Genomic DNA, 17,018 nt, shown 5'->3' with positions numbered 1-17,018 from the left:
GGTTTAGAGTTTTTGTTCCACTATATGTACATAGTTCAACATAGAAAAGTTTCAAAATCAGATAATTCTTGAAATCTCAGATTAAGTCACTGAAAAAGAAAAATTAAGATATGGTTTCACGTGTTAATGAGTTTGCAAATGAGCTACAGGGAGCCAGTCTGATCTCCGAGGGCACAGTCTGGAAATGAGCCATTCATTGCAAATCTGCCTCAAATTTTCATACTTATATTTGTGTTCTCAGTGACCAGGGCCTGATATAACTCATCTTTTTTGTCTAAATGAGTATTTCTTCTATATTGACATTTACTGTTTGCTGATCCTGAACAAAATAGTAAGGCAACTTAGTGGTCCTTATTATTTAATGGTTTTAAAGTAACTTGCAACATTAGCTCTTCCATGTGTTCTAAATAAGTCTGTTGAAATGTGGCCAGGTGCCAGGGCAGGAACACTTATAATGGGATCTGTAAAATTTCTCCTTGAGGTCTTTTGAAAATAAAAAATACTTACAGTGTTTCTAGTTCAGTTGAACATTGTATGTGATATTGGAAATATTTAGGAAAATCCTAAAATTTTAGAAATCACTAGAATACGGAAGTAAGTTTGAAAGAGTGCATAGGGCCTTCTTCCCTTTGAAACATCCCTTTTGCTTCTGGAGAACTGAGAATCAAGGAAGGATGTGAAGTTCCTTCTCAGAGTGGACCAGCCTAGGTCTCGGTAAACATAAATATTTCTCTGTTGTAAGCACAGATCTGAGCTACTGCATTGTAACCTACAGTGCTATAGCCGGTAATTTAAAAAAAAAAAGAAAAAAAAAAAGGAAATTTCTCATGAAATAAAGTTTACCAAATCTATGAATATTATTCTTAATTCTTTTGGCTGATATGTTAGAATGTTACACAGCTCAACCCAATGATGGTAATAATATTTGCTGTTTATATAACACCAGTCTTCTGAGAAGCTAAATTAACTTCACAGGTATTGTGTAATGAAACCTCACACCATGGCCTGGGAAAGGAAAGTGGGTACTTTCATTTCATTAGAGAGGAAAATAAGAAGAAGAAAGGCTGTTCACATTTTCATAGTAGGCTAGGAACCAAGCCTTCTGGATTCTCTGCTCATTTCTTTGCTTTTCATTTTTTTTTCTTTCTTTCTTTCTATTTTTTTTTTTTAATATATAAAGGTGAATTCCTTTCTTGGCAAAAAATATTTATTTGTAATAGAAGCCCTAATAGAAATATGCTCTACTGGCTGATAGGATATAGAAAAGGACAGATTCTTTCTCTTCCCCACGAAGTTTACAATCTAAATAAGACAAACAAGACAAGACATGAAAATACAGAGTTGAAGTATAATTTGCACTGCTGAGAAGTAGTTGGCTCCTGGTTTCAATTTCTTCTCTTAAAGAAGTCACATACATATTTCATTCCTTGCATATTTTGGCAATGCATCCGGCTAAGAGCTATAAAGCTATTTGATTTGTTTTTTGGTAAAGCATTTTATGCCTGGGTAATGGATTCGTACATCAGTTGCAGCCTGTAACATGGCTAAGTGTTCTGATTGACAGAACACCCACGTTCAGACTTGTTTATTTTTTGATAAGGAAAATGCCAGCTAACTTAGTCCATATGTGCACTCCAACAAGATGAGGCTTATTCACATATAATGGACAATCATTTAAAAATAAAATGACAAGGATTATAAAAATGGTAATACATATGAAAAATAGTTTTTCCTTTCTTCATTTCCTTAAAAATATTTTAAAGCATTTAACTGCTAACTTTTAAATTTATTAGTTTTAAAAATTAACAATGCCATAGTTAAACTTTTTATAGCAGAATATTTAATTTTTTTAAATTTTTGTTTCCAATATTTATTTTATTGAATCCAATAATATAATGGTATACACCAGTCACTCATTGTACCACTGAGAGATGAACTTACTTATAAAGGATAGAAATTTAAAGTATAGACAGTTTTCAAAATATAAAAAAATTAAACATGTATTCTATTCACATTTTATAACTACTTGAAATTTAGGGCTCATATAAACCAGAACTCAATTCAGAAATTACTATAAAACCTATTTCTTGAGTTTTAGAACACTGAAATCTTATCTTCTGATCTCTCCTTGACACCTTCTGTCTAGCTGCTTTTGTTGAGAGCTAATTAGACCCTTGTTAGAAAGGCAAATATGAGCATTTTCGAGAATTATAGGTCTGAGATTTACCCTTCTTGCAGGTTAAAGTGTTGTTAATGTGTTAGTTTGCCACCATTTCCTGGAGGCTGGCCGAGGACATGAGACATCTGGGTCAGAGACAATGGGTTTTACTACTCACAGCAGAGCAGCATTGGAGCTTCCTGTTTGATCTGTTTGCCTTTCTCCCTAAGTTTCATAGGAATAATGAAGTGAGACCCAACTAATTGCAGTGCACAGCATCAGAGTTAGGAACCTCTCTACCTTAGGGAAACTAAATCTCTTATAATGTGCAGCAAAGTAATCCGTTTAATCTTTGCTTAGAAGAAAGAGATTACCTTTTTAGTCTGAACAATATATAAACCTGCCTTCTCTCCTGACTGGAAAAACATCTTTATTGTCCAAGGCTATTTTTCAGTATGTCTGAAAGGAGTTACTTGGTGGGGGACAAAAAAAAAGGATAGTGCTTCTGATTGCAAAACTTGTAGACATTCAGGAGATCCATGGAGAATTATCTCCCAGTACAGCATTTTTATTAATGTTTCATATTATGATGCAAATTTGACATTTCTGCTTCTAATGTAAGAATTAGTTACTATAAATTTCCTCTGGAATTACAAATCCAATGGCTTATCTCTTGACTGGGTATAGAAAAAAGTGGTTAGGAATGTTAATATGAATATTTTATTATCAAAAGAAACAAGATGATCTGGATGATTGTGTTATCACATTACCTCAGAATTAATATGATTTTCCCAGTACATAGTAAGTGCTCAAAAATTATTTGGTGAATGTAATTCTAAGAAATATGATCATTTGGTTAATCTGAAAAATTATAAGCTGTGGTCATGTCAACAGAGTACTATGATGTCTGAAACTAAGTTTCATACAAAATAGTGAAAATAGTGAATTTCAAAATTTCACTATTTCAAAATAGTGAATTGAGTGCAGAGTACCTGTCAATGAACAAAATGATAGCAAAAATGATATTTAATGTGATATAAATCTATATTTTGACCTTCTTGTAAAGAATTCAAGATCCATTTTATTTTAATCTTGAAAAATACAGATGTGATTAAAAAATCCATTAGATAATTAGCTATCATGATATACAGAGTTTTGCTTAAAATAGTAACTAGTAATCACAGTATTTTTACTAAATGTGTAAATTAATATAAACTCAAGGCTTTGTTGGCAAATAACTATGCTGATTGTTATACATACAGCAATGCAGTTTACTACCATTCTACAAGAATAAAGTCATTTATATTTTACAAAAGAAGCATAAGCAGAATGGTAATGTAATTAATCCCTTAAAATATTGATGTATTAAAATTTAGTATTTGATACATGGAATATATTATTAGAAAATATAACATCCCACTTCTACAAATGAAGTCCTAAAATACCATCATCTCTTGCTTGTTAAGTACTATTTTTTTCGCCCGGTTCCATTCCTCTGCCTTCTTACAAGTCCTAACCACCATTGGGAGTCTTTCATATTCCCACTATAGCAAAGGTTAGCATAGTTTTTACTAGTTTTCATTGCTCAACATCTTCCACTCAAGATAATTTCTCTCTTTATTCATTCATTTGTTTATAGAATTATGCTAAGAATATACTATTCAAAGATGAGGCAGACACATCCCTGTTCTTAGGAAGCACTCAGTTTGCCATATCATTATGACGGTTTGGGGTATGCTGTTGAACTGCTGACATTAGACAAGAACTTGTAGGTTGCTATAGCATCCACAATTTGTTAGCAGTGTCTCATTCCACTAGAGCACATGTGTTTTTCTAAAGACTCTCTGTGGCGATCTTAGAGAAAGTCAGAGATGAAATAACAGATTGTCTTCAAATGCTTCAGTCCAGCTCTGAATTTTATTGGCACCTACATATTCTACTGTTTATTTCATTAAGTGAAATCTGTTTCTCTTACATCCCTGTGCAGAATGTGAAAGATGACGGACAGCATGTGTGGCGACTCAAGCACTTTAACAAACCTGCCTACTGCAATCTTTGCCTGAACATGCTGATTGGTGTGGGGAAGCAGGGCCTCTGCTGTTCCTGTAAGTATGTTTGGTTCACCTGGATAGCCTCACCCTGAGAGAGCAAGGGCTGGTTTTTTAGAGTCCTGTTTGTCAAATTATAAAGTAATCCAGACCTTCTCTGTATTATAATTCACATTGCTCTGCAGACCTCTGAACGAAGTCACTCGGGTTCTACCTTCATTGAGTTTTGGGAAGCCCTTCCACTGAAAAAGAGTTACGGAATTTTTCCGATCCTTTAGCCAATTTCTTTCCATTGCAGTTTAATTTATTCATAATTCCAAGTTCTTTTGGGATTTCCACTAATTTGCAATTTCCATGAGTTTCTTACTTTACATGTTATTTATTTATTTATTTTTATCTCCCTAGGTTTGGCAATTTATTCACACAGATTTCTTATAGTGACGCAATTCCATCAGGTCTCTAAAAAAATTAACCAATTAGAAGTATTCTTATATTCAAATTAAGAAATTTAACACCTCAAATGTGTTACTTTTAATACTATCATAAAGAAAATCTTCATATTTGGTTATAGATATAGGAATCTAGAACATTGTAAGTTTGTGAATGTGTCCATCTTATTAACTTCAGTCCACTTATATTTGCAATAATTATTTTATTCTATTAATTCAGTTCTGCCAAATAGAATTTTTCTATTAGAATATGGTAGCATTAACTTAAAAAATTACTTAAGCATTTTTAATTCTAGAGGATATCTACCTGAGAATACTTTGTATTCTCTGACGTTCCTGTTAAAGTAGAATATATACCATTTCCTCTTCATTTAGGGCATTCTCCGTTAATCCCACAACTTATCTATCCACACTTTTATCTGCTATGTACAAAGTTACTGGAACTGTCAAGCTTATCAGATACTTCCCACTTTCCCACTTTTGTGCAGTTAATTATATCTAAGTTTTTATCTGGCTTGCATATAATACATCGTTTTCAGATTTGTTATTTTCTTTTCCTATTTTTTGTTTTTAACTAGCAGCTTTTTTAGAAATAAGTTTGGAAATTTACTTTCTCATAAAAACCATTTTTAGGGTCACATGTGGTATCCTAAGTATGAAAGGATGGTAATGAAGTTCTATGAAACTTGCCCTTATCTCAGAAGACAGTTTCTGGTGGCCACATTTGAAAGGTTCATTACACTGGAACATTTTGCATACACAAATAAAGTACTTTGCTTTCAAAGTCCTTTGATTTTTTAAGGAGAATATTTTATGGTAGATTCTACTGATAGGAGCATGTGAAACAAAATGATAACTCTCAAGTAAGGTGAGTGGTGTTATATAAATGTGAGAATTTAGTTCACATTTTTTTTTAACTGACTAGTATGGTGAATTCAAGATTCTTGGCATGATTAATAATAGGAAAAAATAGAGAAAGTATGTTTTTTTCCTCAGTGTTGTCCCCCAAATCACAGATGTAAATATTTTAGAAGGATTTTCTACTTTGCATATTGTGTGAATTTAATGGTTTTTATTCATATTTCATGAAGTCTTTAGGTGCTTTTGTTTTTATGGAGAGGACTAACTGAATGCTGTTAAGTTTGTTTTATCCTATATATGCATGCATTTAGAACTCTTAATTTGGAACCAGCATTATTTTTACAGAACCATTTTTATGACCCTAATTATATTCAGATTCAAGCCACAGGAATATGCAAAATGCCAAAAAGCATATGTGTTAATTTCATGACATATCATATGCATACACACATACATATATTTGATTACATATGTGTATATGTACACATTTGCATATAAGCATCAGTTTTTGTTTACATATACCATACCATATACTGTTGAGCAAAATTTGGTTTTTTTTGGACAGGCAATGCCATGATGTCAAGAAGTGAGGAATGATCTTACACTGAATGACAGTCTGGCGTGTATGATGAAATCTATTCTCTAGAAATAGACTAATCAGCCATTTAAGGATTAAATAAATCAATAGACAAAATAGCATAAACTCATAGGCTTTTATTCACATGCTCACCAGCTGCTCTCATGCCTATACTTTGTAAAATATGGATCTCTTCCTTCTAGCAAATGACACCAAGCCATTTGGCAGTCATCAATTTGTCTTTAATATTTTTGTCATCTGGAAATTATTGTGAAAAATTTGAGTGAGGACTGATTTAATTAAGCATTTCCTGCTATGCCATGATGGAGGAGTCTTGGTTTTTCACATGCATAATATTTCCTGTACTAATTGGTCTTTTGTATTCAATGGTAAAAACAGTCGACTTGGGCTTTTCCTTGATGTGGCTGATTGGATTGATTAGGGAACAGTGGATATGAAATGAGGTCCTGTTAATGTCATTCTTTCCCTATAAAATTGCAATCAGGACCAGGATTAGCTCTGAATTTGTGTACCTGTTTCCTTTCAGTCTGCAAATACACAGTCCATGAGCGCTGCGTGGCTAGAGCACCTCCTTCTTGCATCAAGACCTATGTGAAGTCCAAAAAGAACACTGATGTAAGTTTGTGACCATGCTTGCTTTCTGTGGATGACAATTATGAATCCTCCTCTTATCATGATACTGTTTTTCTGTTCTAGGTCATGCACCATTACTGGGTTGAAGGCAACTGCCCAACTAAATGTGACAAGTGCCACAAAACAGTTAAATGTTACCAGGGCCTGACAGGACTGCATTGTGTTTGGTGTCAGATCACAGTGAGTAACATTAGTAGAAAAATCCCGTGATCACTCTACTGAAGACTATGTATCCCATACTGTCAGATGTCTGAAAGATCTTCCTGAGTATTTGAGTCAATCAGCATAAAACCATGGAAGCTTCTTATTTCATCTGACTTCCAAAGGAAGAAGGTCAAGATCAGATATGCCCTCATAGAATCCAGGACTTGAGAACTGATAACAGTCTTAGAGATAATACTATGTTATGGTTTTCATATTGTGTCCATAGAACTCTAGAGGTTCCCATGAAGGCCATGGCCAATGGTAAGCAGTGAGAATAGGGAAATATTTGAATAGAACTCAACTCTAACTCTACCTCAAAACACGCTTTTTAAGGTTTTTATTTATTTTTTATTTTTTTTTATTATTTTTGGTGTGTGTGTGTGACATATATTGTAACTTTATTTTAATCATAGAATCTATGGGCTCAAAAAGGCCACTAGTTGGTGCTCAAAGCATCTTGAAATTCTTTCTGTCCTTGTTTCCCTTCCAACATGTTAGTCTCCTTTTCTTTGTTTGTTTTAATGGTTTCTCCTTATCTCTAACTCCAGAAAATACCTCTAGCACTACCACTTACAGATGACCAAGGACTCGACCAGATCATAGAACTTTGGACTTGACCTTGGCTTTCGCCTTATAGGATGTGAAACACTTCCTTTTTTTTTTTTCTTTCTTTTTTTTTTTTTATAAGAATGGATATTACTCTGAATAAACTGTACTTTTAAAAATGTAAAAAATTCATGTTCCAAATCAGGTCAGACAACATGCCCCTGATATTTGATTCTTACACTATAGATCAACAAGTTTTTTGAGGATGATTTTATTTGTTACTGTGGTAGAATGCAATATAAACTGTAAATGTCTTTAAATCCTTTAGGTCTAAATCAATTAATCAATCTCTGAATTTTATTCAGGAAATAAGACCATAAAGAGAGCATTAGAGGGTTAAGGCAGTGTCAAGGAAAAAGAAAAGGAAAAAAAAACCAGTTACACTTTTGCTAAATTCTCCTAGACCCTAAGGCTTCTGATCAACTTCAGCCTTATTTGTTGAAAATCTTGAACTCCAGGGACCCGATGGTCCCAGTTCATGAAAGAAGACTTGCACAATTTAAATAAAATGATATCATATATCTGGAAGAATATGTAACCTAAAGTAACTTCAGGCTTCATGTGCTTTAAGAGTTTTAAGTAGTTATAGGAACACATTTATTAATTTATTAATTTTGTTTTCCTGATAGAAAATATATTTACTTCTGAACATTTTTATATTTAGTATTTATACTTTTTTGAGCCATTGTATGAAAATTTTAGGATAAAAATGATCTGTCTTGACCAACCACCACCTACTATTACTGATTTGATTCTAAACTCATATGCTTTATTTTGTCCTCCCAATTTCTAGAAAGTGCTATTTATATACAAAGAGTTAGAATATATTATTATGAGAGTGATGGGGTAGGGCACTGTCAATGTGGAAATTTAGGAAGGCCTATTAGCATGGATTCTATGAGGAATCTACTGCAGAGAGAAACCAAAAGAATAAAACTTGGCTTCATTATGTTTTTTGTCCAAAAGCCAGTACTTTCCTTTATATATGACTTCTGGAAATGACTTGGTATTATAAGTCAGGATAATCAGATCCTTAACATGACATCTGTTACTTACTGGTTTTGCCATGTTGAGTCATATATATAACAAGTTTTGGCCAATTTTCTAATTTGTAAAGTGTACTTAATAACATATATCATAGTGTAAGTTGTCATGAGAATTAAAGTTGTCACCATAAGTGTAGAAGTGTTTAAGAAAGGATCTTATACAGCAAGTAACACCTTGGTGAGAGGTGAAATGCCTTGTGGGTCCCCAAAACCAATGCTGGGATGCCCAGAGTGCCCCAGGCAGAACAGATTATGCCCTTTCTGACTCACCTATGGAGTGATCTCTAATGATCTGGTCTAAGTCACAAAAGCACCTGCATATACTAAAAGTATCCAAAATCATGTGGACTTGAATTTCACTTAATTTTAAGCCAATGTGATTGATTTATATTCCCAATGATATTCTATCAGACAGATTAGGTGATTCTGTCCTCATGCTCTAGTTATTGGAGATAGGGTTTCAAGTCAATTTCTTTTACTCCTGTCTTTCTTCTTTATCCATTTATACAATCTACTCTGACATTTCTTCCTTAAAATATCTCTTCCAGATATGAGTTTTTGTCTCCACATTCACAACCGTAGTGCAAGCTCTTAGCACCTCTTGACTAGATTAGAGTCAGAATCTTCTGGCTTACCTCCCTGACAGAAGGTACTTTTCCTATAATACAGCCTGCATACGACCTCCTGAAAGATCTTCCAAAAATACCAATTTGTTATCATATGCCTTCTTTAGCAACCTATAATAATCCTGTGATGATAAATGCAGCCCTCAACACTCCCTACCTCAAGTTGGTTTTCACTTCCTCAAAACTCAGACCTAAGCACATGTCCATATATATTCCTTTTCCATTCTTTCCCTCTGCTGTAGCTGTGTATGTCTGGTTGGCAGTCCCCTGGGAAGACTGTTTTCCCTGTGTCTGTTATTTCACACATCCCATTCCCTTGAATGCACCTGCTTTATATTCTTACTACAAGTCAGGAACCAAGTTAAGTTTCATATCTTCCTTGGAATTTTATTTGACACTAATATTCCTTTTTCTGAATACTTTTTTACTCCCACACCAAAGGAAAGACTAAATTGTTCCATGTCTGCTTACTAACATTGTTTCCACTACTAGACTACATTCTGTTTCAGATCACACATTTTTTCCTAATTACATAAATTTCTTGAAGGAGCATTGAGTTTAGAAGAAGGCCTCATTAAGTTCACTTATATAACTCTTATAGTATTCATCCCATTGTTAAATACTGAAGTCCAAATGCATGTTCTATTTACCCTTTGTTTTCAAATATCATCTTGCAGCATTCAAGTCTGCATCAAATAATCAAGTATTAAAAATACATGTGAAATTCATTAAAATATTTAAAGAAAAATATCAATTTTCACACTATTTTTCAGTCAGTATTTATGGTGTCTTGATACTGCATTATACTGGTTTGCCATCTTGTAGATACATAGTTAAGCTCTTAGAAAGAAATTTTATATCCTTTTGTAAATCTAACCACTTAGAAAACAAAAGCAGAAAAAACCTAAGTAAGAACAGTGAAAAACTCTTCCTTCATGTAGGCAACTTGTCTTCTATGCTTTCTTTTTTGATTCTTTGAGCCAGGCAAAATATTCACTATGGTTCTCTCCTCCCTCTCTGAAGTACATCTTGACTTTTTTTTTTTTTTTTTTGCCAAATTGGGGATTGAACTCAGGGCCTTGTGCTCATGAGGCAAGCATTCTACCAGCTGAGCTATCTCCCCAGCCCATATCCTGATATCTTTAAGATTTCACCACTTATACCTGTTCATTTACACAAGGAGTGTTTCTTTGACATTCTATTTAGAATATGTTTTGAATTGCTGCTGATCCAGATGAACAATTCCTGATCAGTCAGGACTTACCAGGATAGTATTTTAATACATTCTGTTTGGTTTAACAAAAGAATGCCTATTTTACATATATGAATTGCTAATTTTTATTATAATATAATGATAGTATTTTAATTACAATATTAAATTTTTAACTATAATATTTAAAAGTTTCCAAAGTCATATGGTTTATCTTTAGCAAATGCCAGCAGTAATTATGTATCTTGAACATGCAAGATATTAGGACAAATGGGTTGTAGCAACTAATAAATATGTTCCCTCAAATTAGATAGACCACTGAGTCTTTCTTTAAAAGAGTGATTTATGTCTCTTCTTTTTGTAACATCTACATTTTTGGGACTATTTATATTCTATTTTTTCTCAATTTGACTCCTTCAGTTCAACCACCTTCTTATCAGGCCAATGCATTCACTATTTTCTCAACTCTACCCTATAAACACATACACACATATATGCACTTTCTTTATCTTCTAATTTCAAGACTTTTTTTCAATACTCATATATCTGGCTCTGATAATATCTACCAGAAACTGTCAAAAACTCTGAAATTATATTCTAAGGATTTATTTCACTTCCAGGAATATATGGTTTGTATTTTATGGCTTTTCTAGGTATGAGGCTAAATTTCTAAATAACAATGGGAATTCCTTATATATAAAAATAATGATCTGAGAATTGTATATCTTACCTTAAAAAGAACGCAGAAATAACAATGAACAACATTTTAAAAAGTAAATTAAAAACAGGTCATAATTTCTTTTCTTTGGTGCCTCACTGGTCATTTTACTCAAGAGGCGGTATTCATCAATATTGTATTTATTTCTATTTTTATGAGGTGCTTTGTGTCTTGGCTTTTACTGATTTGGAGGCTAGGTTACCTTTAAGACAATTATCAGTCTTCACTCTCTTAGTGATACTGAGAAGGACTCAACTATGTCTTTTTCTTATATTCTTATCCATGAAATGACATGGTGACAAGTTGTCTTAGCCTGTTTTCTTTTGCTGTATACAACATCTTAGACTGAATGATTTATTTTTTAAAAGGGTATTTAGTTCTTACAGTTTGGAAACTAAGACATCCAAGGTCAAGGGACATGTCTGGTAAAGGCCTTGTTGTGTCATAACATGGCAGAAGGCATTATAGGGCAGAGGAAGTGTTCAAACTTGGGTTTCTCTTCCAATTCTTATAAGGCACTAATCTAATTATGGAGGACCCATATAGATGTGTCATCTAACCCTAATAACCTCCCAAAGACCTGAACACCAAATACCATCAGCATAATGATTTGGGGATTTAGTTTTCAACATGTGAACTTTTGAAAAATACATGGAAACTATGGCACCAATTTAAGCAACTTGTTATTTTTGACAATGTTCATTTTTTTTCCTTTTAAATTTTTTCTTGGAAAATGACATATACACATTAAATTATCCATATTGTAAGGGTAGAGATCAGTGACTTTGCAAAAATGAATGCTTCATCTAAGAAGCATTTGACCAAAAAAGAACATTACCAGTAACCTAAAAAAAACAAATTGTTCTTTGAATTAATTACAGATTTCTATTTGTTGATATTTGCTTTCTTTTGATAGACTGTATTTTTTAGAGCAGTTTTATGTTCTCAGCAAAACTCATGTTTACTTTTGAGTTGGATGGATAGTCCTAGGGTATATGCATTTTCTTATTGGCTTTCACATTTTATATTTTGTCATCAAGTATGTATCTGAGCAATATGGTACTTAAACTAGACCTTTATACAAACTTGACTCGCAGATTGTAAAACGTTCAATACTTCTAACTTGATGCTCTCAGCATCATATTATAATGTCATGAAGTTTATGACCACCCAAATATATTCACCAGCTGACAGATTCCATTTTATATAAAAGCATAAGGTATTCCCAATTATTCTTAGTTAATAGAGACCTCTTGGTTAAGGGAATTTTCTTGCAGTATGTATAGCTGTTTTGCTGATGATTACTGCCCTTGTAGACTCTGCAATACGCTGACACCTCTATGGGCTTTATCACAGCTTCCCAGACAAAACTCAGGGATATGGTTTATCAAATTGGAAATTTACATATTGGCATTATTTATTCATTCAGAGGTCACTATTTCATGAAACTCTGTTAGTTGGCTTTCTATTGCAGTAACAAAACACTTGATAAAATCAACATAAAGGAGGAAAGATTTATTTTGTCTCCTGGGTTCAGAGGTTTCAGCACATGGTTTGCTGAATTCGTTGTTTCTGGGCTTGTAGTAAGGCAGCATATCATGGAAGATGGGCATGGTGGAGCAGAACTTCTCACCTCATAGTGGTCAGGAAGCAGAGAGAGAGAGAGAAGAGCAAGAGTGAGAACACGTGCTCACACATGTGTTCTAAGGGCACACCTCCAAGAGCTAGGTTCCACCACCTTCAGTTTTGTACACTTCTCATAGTTCATTCAGCTATGTATTCTTCAATGAGTTAATGATGAGGTTACAACTGGCATAATCTAATCACTTTCCCAAAGCCCCTACCTTTGAACATTGCTGCTCTGGCAATCAGGCCTTTAACCCCAGTATGAAGTGTTACACCTCACATACACTCTGGTCATCTCATCAAACACATGATTCCCAGGCTTTAGTTCTTTCCTTCTGAGCCCAAATTCCAAAAAGCTGTCACTTCATTTATTTATTATCCAAATTGGAAATAGATGGAATAGAAAAATGAGGCTCTCAGACTAAATCTGTTGGCCTTGCTCACCTGAGACTCTAAGTACCTAACCTTTTTCCTGCCCTTCACCTGGGTGTCTTTAGAGTATGGACAAGAGTAAATATTCAATACTTTCACAGACTGTACACGTGGGGATTTTTATTTCAGATTTTTCTATGTGTAGAAGTTTCTTAAAATCTGCATTCTCTTTTTTATTTTATTTATTTATTTATTTATTTATTTTGGAATGAGGGATTGAACCCAAGAGTGCTTAACTTCTGAGCCACATCCCCAGCCCTATTTATTTATTTATTTATTTATTGATTGATTGATTTTGAGACAAGGTCTCAATAAGTTGCTTACGTCCTTGCTAATTTGCTGAGGCTGTTTTTGAACTTGGAATCTTCCTGCCTCAGACTCTGGAGCCACAGGGATTCCAGGCCTGCACTGCCATGCCTGGGTGCATTTTCTGTATTAAAAGGATTGTGCAAGGTCAAGGAACTAAAGTTTTTTTTCTCTGTGACAACCATGTTACAGAAGAGCCTTAAGACTTACAGTTTGCATTTGGTTTTAGTTCACATTTCAGAGTGCTTGTATTAGTATCCTACAGTTGCTGTAACAAATAGAAGAAAAAAACTATGGAGTATAGGGAAGGGCACAGAGGGGAGGAAGAGTGGAGAAGAAGAGGAAGTACTGGTGACTGAATCAGAACAAAGTATAGTTCATGCTTTTATAACTATGTCAAAATGAATACAGTTGTCATGTATAAATAAAGGAACCAATAATAATACTTTTTAAAAAGCTGCAAATTTATTCACCTGCAGTTCTGGAGGATAAAAGTCCAAAATAAAACGTTGGTAAGGCAATCAATACTCCTTTGAAAGCTTTAGGAAAGAATCTTTTGGATCTTCCAAAATTCTGGTAATTGCCAGAAATCCTTGGTAACTATCTTAACTTGTGTACAGTGACACAGGCCCTATTTATAAAATGTACTCATATTCACATTTACTAGAGTTTAAGATTTATACATATCTTTATTGAAGTACCCCATTCATCCCACAAATACATATGTATTTGTGTGTGTGTGTGTGTGTGTGTGTGTGTGTGTGTGTGTGTGTGTACGCATGCTAATAGTAATGGAGATTGAAACTTGGAGCATTCTACATGTAGTAGTATTCTCAGCCGTTCTATTTTTAATTTATTTTGAGACAGTGTCTCACTAAATTGTCTTGGTTCTTGTACTTGAGATTCTTTTATCTCTGCCAGTCAAGTAGCTGGTATTATTATAGCTGGTGCAGTATGTCACTGCACCCAGTTTTAATAGTGTATTTTAAACTATTTTTCATTTTGAGGACACTACATATTTTCATTTGTTCATTCAGAGTGCCAGTTTATTTAGTTCTTTTTAAAAACTATTATACCTCCCATATGAATTCTTTATTTTTATTTATTTATTTATTTTGGTACTGGGTATTTATTTTTATGTATTTATTTATTTTTATATTGAACCCAGGGGAGCTTAACCACTGAGCCACATCCCAAACACTTTTTATTTTTCATTTTGAGACAGGTTTTCACTAAGTTGTTTAGGGCCTTACTAAGTTGGTGAAGCTAGTCTTAAACTTTTGATCCTCCTGCCTCAACCTCCCAAGTCACAGGGATTACAAGTGTGTGCCGCTGAGTCCGGATATTAAGTTTATTTAGTTCTATTGTGTGTGGGATTCAATGGCTTTATCTTTAACATGTCTTGCCAAGGATCAGCAGATTCTAATATAAACATTAAACTCTTTTTGTATAGAGAAGTTTATGTGCCACTTTGCAGAGCTGCTCATTATGGATGTATGTATAAAGATATTTACATTTCATGTCCTACAGCCTAATTGCCCTAGGTTTAGTACAAATATCCTGAACCCCGAGGCAGGGAGTTAGTGGGACAAAAATTCTAGATTCTTGGAACATGAAAGTGCCCTTTCAATACAGTTCCATCACCAACAATAAATCAGCTTTCATCTACTTCCTTTGCTTATTTGCTAATTAACTGCTTCCAAAGGTAAGTGAATGTAGCCAAAGCATAAATGGGTGGTCTTCAGTTCAAAACTGAAAAATGCTGTAGCTATTTTTTGTTTTAAACAAGATGAATTATCATATTAAAATGTTTAATTTAATATGAATATTGCATATTAAATTGATGTGGAATGGGGAAGAAGAAATGCCTGGATGACTTTAAGCAAGTATTATTTTCTCAAATCTGTGTCATTCCAATTAAAAATACTACCTTGATTTAAAAACATCACTATTGAATACACTATGTTGTAACACCTTAATTTAAACTTGTGATCAAAGTTGACAAAAATATCACTTGGGTTGATAGATATTATAAAATAAATAGTACATTATATGAATATATACTGTTAATGTTGAGCTTATAAATACAATATAAAGATAATTTTTTATAATCATAATCATCTTCTTTTATTTATATCCTGCTCCTACTGAGATGAATCTCTGGTTACATTTACATATTGAATTACAAAGTTAAAACTAATGATGGGATCAATTATGCCCCATACTGAGCTGTGCACTTTGGAATGACTTTGAGAAAACAGGAGGGTCAAAAAAAAAAAAAAAAAAAAAGAGAGAGAGAGAGAAAAAAAAAGAAAAAACATCCACAGTGCACAGTGGTTTCAAGATTATGCTAACAGATAAGCAGAGAAAGGACTGTAATGGACTATAATTTGTTTTTGTCAAAGAAATCAGTTGTCTTTGGTGTAAAACTTAAAGCCTGATTTAATATAAAAGATTCTGAGAATTAGAAAATACGTAGTTTGTGTCATGAAAGTTTCTTAACAGCTTATTTAGGGTAGATATATGAGGGCATATGTAATACAAACCTCTCTATGATCCTATTTATTTGCTTTGGCAATTCTTTTAATGTACTTTTAATGCATTTGCTATATCTCTGTTGAAATATAATCTGCCTTGTTTGCTGTTGGTCATGTAAAATTTGATATTATCCTCCTTTCTATTCTTCTAGCTGCATAATAAATGTGCTTCTCATCTAAAACCTGAATGTGACTGTGGACCTTTGAAGGACCATATTTTACCACCCACAACCATCTGTCCAGTGGTCCTGGTGAGTCCTTACCATTCTGCCATAACTTGGGGATACTAGGACTAATTGGTACATTGTACCACTAAGTGCTTCAGGGCTAATTTTTATTAATCAAGGGAGAACTATATAGACTTAAAATACATCATTACTTTGGAGCAGAACACCTTTGCTCACTGTATTTCCTTTTTCCTTCATGTCACAGTCCACTTTTTAGTAAGGTATGCTCGAACTGAGCTGACTCAGGTTTTATCATTTAGTCATACTGTACTTACCAGAAATTGTATAGGCAGAACACTTCTACATTTTACATATTTTATAGATCTAGCTTCCCAGAATAATGAAGTTATTCTTATGGGCAATTTTGCTGGGGATGCATATTATATATCTGCAGTGTTGAGGTCTCTCAGTTAGACCAGAGGCTACCTAAAATGATGACACAAACCTTGGGAGAACTTAGGTACTGCAATTAACTATGTTTTTAAAAAATTTTATTGAACAATAAATATAACTACCCACAAAATAATTATTTCATTCCATAAATATAGAAATTAAAAATGCATGAGGAGGGTAACCCTGAAGAGAACAATCCTTGCTAAGAAGAGAAGATATTCCAAGACAACATGAATTTTCAAACCCCAAATTGTATCTAAAATAAAGGTTATTTTATGAAACAAAATACTTTATATCCGTAATACACTTCATTTAAAAAAAACATGAAAATTTAATGGCT

The 17,018-nt window shown here is 33.5% G+C and overlaps 1 protein-coding gene across 14 annotated transcripts in view; it reads left to right on the top strand.

The window, feature by feature from the left end:
• DGKB (diacylglycerol kinase beta) overlaps positions 1–17,018 on the top strand; it is a 639,605-nt gene that overhangs the window by 180,340 nt on the left and 442,247 nt on the right. For 12 of the 14 annotated variants that reach the window (XM_079151895.1, XM_079151896.1, XM_079151889.1 and 9 more), the window contains 4 exons: positions 4,146–4,263; positions 6,641–6,729; positions 6,811–6,927; positions 16,211–16,309. In XM_079151895.1, the coding sequence (XP_079008021.1) occupies positions 4,146–4,263; positions 6,641–6,729; positions 6,811–6,927; positions 16,211–16,309 (423 nt within the window). The remainder of the gene's footprint in view (positions 1–4,145; positions 4,264–6,640; positions 6,730–6,810; positions 6,928–16,210; positions 16,310–17,018) is intronic. The other 2 variants (XM_079151890.1, XM_079151902.1) reach the window with 1 other exon arrangement.

The sequence above is a fragment of the Sciurus vulgaris genome, assembly GCF_902686455.1.
Source record: "Sciurus vulgaris genome assembly, chromosome: 8".
Lineage (NCBI taxonomy): Eukaryota > Metazoa > Chordata > Mammalia > Rodentia > Sciuridae > Sciurus > Sciurus vulgaris.
This window is presented reverse-complemented; position numbering and strand designations above follow the sequence as displayed.